The sequence below is a fragment of the Opisthorchis viverrini genome (genome assembly GCF_000715545.1).
Source record: "Opisthorchis viverrini unplaced genomic scaffold opera_v5_177, whole genome shotgun sequence".
Classification (NCBI taxonomy): Eukaryota; Metazoa; Platyhelminthes; class Trematoda; order Opisthorchiida; family Opisthorchiidae; genus Opisthorchis; species Opisthorchis viverrini.
The window spans coordinates 293,640-302,070 of NW_008751830.1; the positions used below are offsets into that span (position 1 = coordinate 293,640).

The following is an 8,431-nucleotide window of genomic DNA, read 5'->3' on the forward strand; positions in this document are numbered from 1 at the left end:
TCACTTGAAGACGAGCTGGAGGATTCGTCTTGATCTTCAACCTCTTCCGATAGTGACTCCACATCGGAGTTGGCCGCTTGAGCTTCGCGTTTGGCCAAAGCTGCTTCACGTGAAGCTTGTAAATGTTCGCGAAGATCCAGTGTCAAACCACCCAAACCGATTGTAGTGAGAAAATTGATAGCAAATCGAGTATCCTTCGGGTTGTCACGAGGAAGAAGCCCAGCAAAAAACGGTTGCAAAGTTTCGTCTCGCAGTCGGTTTTGAAGCTTAGCTAAACCCATAAATGAGCACAGTTCAAGGAACAGATGTTTGAGAAAGATGCGGCCAGATGATGTCGTATCGCGCTCATTTAGGCGCACGCATTCCAGAACACCCCAAGATATAGAGTCCGTGTGAAGTAGATGTGCAAAAAATAGGGCGACGTTGCGCAACTTAGCTGTTTCCAATCGGTGAATAATAGCATACTGTTCAGCGAATATACGTTCGAACTCAGCTACGTAACTTCTAGGGGGGCCTGTATCCTCGACGGCTGGAGTGGTTTCTGTGGTTTCCGCAGACTTAGTAGTTGCTCGAGTGTTCGACGAGGACTTGTAGCGACTACCTGGTCCCACTTCTTCCGGGATGGGTTTCGGACCACCACCAGACGTGGGTGGCGGGTTGCCGAAAGTGAGCATAACTCGACAAAGGCGTTGGGCAAGACGACCATAACGACTCTCATAGCTTCGGGTCTGAGCGCAACAGTCAAGAACCATGGAAGCGACCTCGTACTCCTCTCCCGGTTTGATTTTTAGCTGAAGCAGCCGATGCCCAGCTTCATCTGCACTCAGACTGCTCTGGAGCATCAGATAGATAGTTCGACGTAGATGAACCAGGTTTGTTTCGGTCTGATCAATGATTGTCTGCTGACCTTCACCGGTAGCGGCAGTAGCCCCTTGAGCACCACGCTCATCAGCTTCTGCATCCTCATCACCCGAAGACTCCGAATCATCTGCCTCCTCATCGCCCGAACCGGCTTCTGACTCGGCATCCGATTCGAAGAATGAAGCTTTGATCTTTGCATATTTTTCCTCATTTTCAACATAGTTCGGATCGAAGCGGAATACATTCAGGCTATCCTCCGGATCGACTTGATCCAACAACGAGGTGGTGTGTGTTATCTGGTCATCCTCTTCGATAAGTTCCAAGTCGGGTAGGACAATTGGGTGGTCTTTCCAGCCATCACGACGAATCTGATGGGAGACAAAACATAGAGAAAAATGAATGAAGAGAGGTGTATTAAAATAACACGACTAGCAACCTGTGAAACTCAACTAGTTTGAGTGCAAGGCAGCCAATAGAAAAAGGTCATTTTGATCGAATTTCACGGGGAAACCTGCCGCTGAGATTGAGGGTAATCAGTGATACACGGAGATGCACATACCCTCAACAGTCTAAGCAAATCTTGATTGAATTACCCCCGGAGCATTGCGAGACATTCAAACTCGATGATCGAATCTAATCCTTCAATGTCATTCTTTGCAAAGGGTATGATGTAGTGAGACCATGTCATCGTTCCCCATCCGTTGTTTGCAAAGCATATGTGTTCGCATGCAAGGGGTCGTGTCAAAGCAGCACTGATATGTCGGGTCCAGTGATGTATTTGGATGAAGGCAACCAAGGAATCAGGTCAAGGGCGAAGTCCCCAGTCTTGAGTGCACCCCTCCAAGGTTGAATTTGATTAATCCTCCATGAAATTGTTTTGCTTTACGAACAATCAATGAGGGTATACGGGTGAACTCAGTACAGACATATTACTCATGAAGAGATGTAGGGTAAGTACAAAGGAGAACATGCGCAAATTTCTCCTGCGAAGAGACAATAGCGGAATCAGTACTCAACAGCATCCAGCATATGTAGCTTTGGAACAAGAACGTCATATTGTTACCGCTCACATTAGAGTTACCTCGCAATCTATCAGGCCTATTTGTCCAGAACGAAACAAGTATGCTGGATAACTTTCAAGTTGGAAAGGGTCCAGTTTACACTGGAAATCCCAGTCCCGCCAAGAATCACTCCCAGCGATGCTTCATGTGGAGAGAAATGGTCAAACCTAGGAGAACTGAATGCTTTGACAAAAAAGGGAGGAAATAAGGGAAGCAGATCCAAACGGCTTTGTTTTTTGGTAAAGTTTGCACTGTGATGTAGACGCTACTTTATCAGTTCACGAACTAGGGTAATCCAGTTGGCAAACTGCTGGATTTGCAATAGAATGATTTAGTTCGGTCGCTCACGGGCACCCTTCAAGCTGGTATCCGACTTTTATCCTGAAATTTGAAAACTAAGGCGTGATACGTATACAGTGCTACCTCGCCCGAAGGGATGTTGATGAAGAATGCTGAGACTGCGAGCGGCCTAATCACGCGAGATAACCAAAGGTGATCGGAACAGTGGTATATTCATGAAATTCGCTCAACCGTAGATTACTCTGCTGCTAATGATGGTCTCAAGTGAATCTCCCATCTATAAAAAGTCCCAGCAACCTTGTGAGTAGTGCGTTCTGTCAAGTTATACACTAGTTTATTTGGAAACGGTTGGTCGAGTGTAGATGAATGCATTGTCGACTGGTTCTTGCGTTGTATGACATTCATTACAACTGGGTAGATAGAATTCAAGACAAAGGCAAGACAACGGACGAGTTTTCAGGGTAGGTGAACACATGGTGGCCAATAACGTCATTACAACGGACAAAAATCCAAATCGCAGGTAAGTTTAGGTGAAAGGATCGGGACTGTAGACCTGATGCCCCACCAAGACGGGGTGAGGCCGTCCACGAATCCTTGATTTGTCAAGCAAATAGGGTATGTAGCGCGGAATGGTTGCTATTTCAGCAAAGTGCGACAAAGTATAACTCTGGGTGCTTTACATTGACTGCAATCTTGCGTGAACTTCCGGTCGCATCTCAGAGAATCGAATGCTCTCACTGGTTAAAAAAATCTGTTCACGTGCTGGATACCGCTTAATGCAAATCATCATCATCGACAGCATGACATCAGTGTTCAACACCGATGCTTCACCACTCAACGCAAAAAAAGCCCAAAAAGACATGAGGAGTAGTAAACTGTCGAGTCAACAGCTATCTATTTCGCTTCGCAGATGTAGAAGGGATTTGGTACTACAAAACAATGACAGCTTCAAATCAATATGACTACAGACCACAAAATATACACCGGCAATATCTATGAGATGTCCCGATGCGATAAACTTCGGAATAAATCTAAAGATGACTTCATGTCAAATTAAGATGGCCTAGGGGAGTTACAACCGTAATTAACGCAGCATCACACGGTTCCCTTTGAATAAGTTCTGGGTCTCAAACTGTCGGCACGATTATTGACTGCACATCCAATGGACAACATGCATGAGCGCAAATTTTGAGGCACGAATACACAAGCCTCCGTGGGGAACCATCCAACGTGGTTTTGTAAGTTCACAGTCAGAAATCGCATTTCACTGCCCATTTTGTAGACGAAAAAAACGACAACAATCGTCCAGCTGCAATGCGCTTTCGATGACTAGCTGCCATGCCACATGAAGGAGATTCGAGGGATGAGATACTACCAGGTTGCATAAGCCTAGACAAAAACAACCGAGATGCTGAGGTTGGGGGGTTCGAACCACGGACCTTCCAGTCGAACCTTAATCATTGAGCTGTCTCGAGCTCAGTGAAAGACAGTCGAGAGCATTCTTCACTTTGAAGTTCAACTTCGGATGACAACAAAATGAATAGAATCAGGGAATAGGACAGAATGAGGAAGCGGTGCTGGTCATGCGTTTGGCGTTTGACAACAGGTGATCTACGTAGACGCAAGATTGTTGCGATGATTGTGACTAACTCAGCAATATAAAGGCAAGCCAACAACCAAACTGTCTTCGTTTGATGGGAATTCGTTTGTTTAGTGAGACTGTCCCACCAGATCATGAACATGGTATAACCGTTTCTGATTTAGGTTGTGTCGCAAAACACTGTGTAGAAAATCTATTGGAATTAGTTGCGGCATCAAGTGAGCTGTGATTCCCTACGCTAGAATACATAAGTTTCGCTCAGGTGCGGCAAGTAGAAAACGTCTATAAAAATGAGCAAGAATTCTACAAATCCTGTAACTGCTCACCATCAAATAAGCGTCCTATTGAAAGCAATGTGAATACAGCCACTGCAGGAAACAGAGGACTGGGTGTTTTGAAGTATCACAGATTCAAGCATGGTAAGGCGAATGAGATAAGTTTCCACCAATTTTGTGTGTGCCTCCGGCAGAAACGGGGCTGATTCACAAAAGTATTGGAGACGATCCAAAGAGCAACATCACTGAAACCAGATACAAGTCACTGAGAGCATGAGAACATTCGGAAAGTGTAATGGAGGTCTTATCCTACAACCCACGCTGTTGAAGGCCAAGTTCGGTAGAGTTGTTCAATCCTAGTTGGGAATTATGATCTCACGAATCTCCGGAGATATTCAAACCGTCGGATTTCCAGTTGGTAGTTGAACCTTATACTATTTAGCTCCGACTGGTAAATAATACAGAGACGTAATGCGCTACTCCTCATAAGGTTGCTGAAAACTCTTCGGCAAGCCACAAACAGTTTCTTCCATCTTGGGCTTCATCAGGTAGGCGCAGTCCCTGAGTTCCCATCAACCTTATGTTCTATTTGAACCCGAATTGGATATGGCTCGACCAACCTTATGAGCCCCATGAAGGGCGAAACCGGTCGTGGGCTGTCGAAGAGTTTTCATCACGTCTATACGTTGCATTGCGATATCTCAAATATCGTGCCCATTGAAACATGAGGTAGCCTGGTGAAGCATATTCAGTTGCCTAACAACATCATAAATGAGGGATTCAGCTGGGTTCCGGGTGGGTCTCCCGTGAAAACTAAATTGGTATGCAAATGAGTGTATTTCGCTAATATCGTGACGCGTTTTCATGGTACGAGTTCAACCTTATTTCGACAAGACGTGGAACTTGTGGCACTCTCGCCGTGCATTGGTAAGATCGAGAGTAAATCGTATTCGCAACTCCACTCCTTTTACTCAACCCGATTGGTCATTTGATGAGCATTACTCCCTCCAATGATTTCACTGACCTGTGTGTGTGTTGGTCCACGTAGAAACGTGTGGCTACCTTACCCAAACTATGATACGGAATGTATGTAGGCAGCTGATAGGACATGAGGAAGAGGTGCATTCAACTGGACTTGTCGGGTTATTCCCTTTCTGTCTCCTGGGGCTTAGATAAGATTAAAGTGTTTACTGGTTGGCGAACTTTTTCCAAATACCTGAAAGATCTTGGGTGTATCTGCAACCGTTTACGCTAGAAATACCCTTGGAAAGCGATCAAATATCTACTTAGGTGAAGTACTCAAGCAGTTTTTCCGAAGGTCTTAGATACAGAGTGAAATGACATGGAGGTTGAGAATACTCGAGCTTAATGACCAATATTATCCAAAACTCATTGGATTTGCATGTCTAGACTACCAGGAACTTGTATAAAACAGTAGTTTTCTAACCAAGTTGAAGACTTACACCTGGTCGGAACTGAATACTAATGGTTGTGTCCAGTATATGCCAATAGGGGATTGTGGAATAAAACCACACATAAAGAGCCATTTGAACACTGTATAGTCTTTGAAGTATCAAGTTTCGACAAATACTCAGTTGAATCACCCGTGAAAACCAAATTGATATAATAATTGTTCCGCTGTAGCATCCATTTGGTGCCTAGCTGCCATGTCACTCATAGTAAACACGAGGGCCGATATACTATCAGATTGCCCAAGCCTAGACAGGATCCGTCGAGCCAAGGATATTCCGTTCAGTAAATTCGCTATCTAACCAATGAGCCATCTGGCCCCTCAGTTGAATTATGAAGTTGCTTCCACTGAGCGTTTTGCCAATCAAATCAAGGCATGAGATCCGGTGCACTACTCTCCGGTAGTCTCATACCAAACCGATTGAACTGCATTCAAAACGAACGGGTTTATGGGAGAGGGGACAGTGTTTATGAGAAGCTGCTGGAAGGCTAATCATGAATCAAGCTGTACAATGGAGAAGGGGAATACACCTACCTGGAACATGACTTCCAGCATGTAAGAAATGCGTTTGTCGCAGTTGCCTTCGTTCAAGATACGACGTAAATGTTCAAACACACCATGAACTCCCTTCGGAACGAGACGCGTGAGCATGGCGCCGCATTCTTTCAGTACCGCGACAGCAACTTCAACACTATCATCGGTCGTTTGTTCGAGTAACAGGGTGAGTAGTTCCAAAACAATCAGTTCATGTACAACTTTCTGATTGACCAGATGCGCAAGAAACCGAGCCGTGGACAGACACCGGTCCTTTTGATTTCGCCGAAATGCTTTGCGGAATTCGTTGATAAGCCTTTTTAGCACGAGCTCGCCAACCTGACCATGAGGTAAGGGATAAAAAGACGAGGAAAAACAACCGTAAGCGACGGCAGAGAGGAAAACGGAGGAATCTGGAGAGTTGTCCGAAAAAGATAATGCGTATGTTCCGTGTTCGCTTCACTCCGTGGAGCAATACTGAGCTTCCAATTCGCCTCATTGTAAACAATAGCCAAATTGAATAAGCCTGGACCTGTTGTATAACAGTCCTTCAGTAGAGCCCTGTAAAGTAGTCCCCCAAGACAGCCACAAAGGTACAAAAGCTTCTTCGAGGAAACGATTTTAGCGAACAGAAAACTTCTACTATAGAACCTCAAGTAGGGAAGGAACCTTCCAGAACACTGCGATAAACGCCTTAGGTAGAGTAACACCCAGATGTGAAGCGGCTTTCGGTCTACATCTATCCAAACAAAACCGCAAGGAATCAGAAGAGAAAAGTGAAAACGTGATAATAGTGGGAAATAGTTGATGGATCCTTGCATGGTGGCCTAAAGAACGGATGAATCTAAGAAAATATATATCAGCCCCCCGTTTGCAATTATAAATTCGGCGGCGTGCTGAATGGCTGGGATTGAGTGTATTATTGTTTGTCCACTTACTGGTGGGCGTGAACGGTGACCAGATAACTCAGCTCTGTAACGTGCACGGTTTATTTCGGCTTTTACAAAGGTAGCTGCATCTTGCTGCATAGATGGCTCACCTCTCGCCCAGACAGAAGTTGCGCTGCCACTATAATTCACTACCATAGGGACTCGGCGATAAAGAACGTATATATCTTGTAAGGCCACTAATTATCTGGATTTAGAACCCGCTTATTTCCGTCCAATAAGAGTTAGTCCAATCTATAAGGATGAACAAAAGGACGATTGGTTGTCTCTAGGTGTACGTGTGGCACTGAGATAAGGAAAAGGGATCATTGTAGCGGATTTCCGAAAAGCTCAGTCACACGAAGCTTTTTAACACACCAAGAAGATCGGCCACGTGGTTATTTGGTTAGCAAGTACGGATAGTTAATCTTAGGATTACGTAACCGTTGATCGTGTCTCTATAATGCCTCGGAATTTCACGTGAAAGGTGTGGGCGAAACGGATGGAGATATGATCGGAGCATGCACATGAAGATGAAACGATAATCAATTAGATCAGAACCAAAAAATAAAGGCAGAACTCACCTGAGGAAACTTGGAATTCACTACAGCAACAAGTGCAGCAAACACGTGGGTAAAAGTGGGTGAGGCCGACTGGGCTGTGAGCAACGAGCGTACGAGGAGTCCCCTGCCACGAACTACATTTTCCGACAGCAGTTGGCGAACAACGTCTGATATGTTAGAAACATTGACCTTGTTGATGAAGCCATGAATCGACTTTTTGAGTGCTTCCCATGCGATGCGTTGATAAGCTTCGGAGGACTTGTCAGTAATTTGCGCTTGCATCTGTCGTAAGCGAGCCGGAGGAATGTAAGCTCCACCAGTTTTGCCATAAATATTAAGAACTTCTGCAGCTAAGGAATAAAAATCAGATTGTTTGTAATCACTTGCTTACCAGTTGTTTTATTGGGTTCATTACGAGGCGGTTCTTTTTGAGCACCAGAACTTTTCGTTTCCAGTTCGGATGGAGTTGGAGAGCGTTTGCGTTTTCTGTTTTTACTCACATCACGAACCTCATCGAGTGAGGTGGACTGATGTGGAGAGGGCATTGTTTACAAGTCAAGCTTATTGGAGATTTTCCTTCTGAAAGAACGGAAAAGAGTTGGAGTTAGTTTAATTGAGGTCTCAGGAAATTGCCAACTATACATGGAAACTCTCACTAGGAACAGCCTTTCAAAACCAGGAACCTGCTTTGCCTCATACACAAAGTAAAGAAACTGAACAATACACCTTCCGCAAACCCCCACATGCATCAACAAAAGTTGTCCAGCCGGTTCCAAACGTCTGTGGCGCTACCTGACTGGGAGGTCCTGACAAGCGGGCCAATCGATCGTCACAACCAGG

The 8,431-nt window shown here is 45.0% G+C and overlaps 1 protein-coding gene across 1 annotated transcript in view; it reads right to left on the reverse strand.

Moving 5' to 3' along the window:
* T265_07501 (hypothetical protein) overlaps positions 1–8,136 on the reverse strand; it is a gene marked incomplete at both ends in the record, with an annotated part of 9,462 nt that extends 1,326 nt beyond the window's left edge. Inside the window, 4 exons of the mRNA XM_009173038.1 lie at positions 5–1,229; positions 6,103–6,441; positions 7,613–7,941; positions 7,983–8,136. Of these exons, the coding sequence (XP_009171302.1) occupies positions 5–1,229; positions 6,103–6,441; positions 7,613–7,941; positions 7,983–8,136 (2,047 nt within the window). The remainder of the gene's footprint in view (positions 1–4; positions 1,230–6,102; positions 6,442–7,612; positions 7,942–7,982) is intronic.
* Positions 8,137–8,431: the final 295 nt, after the last annotated feature.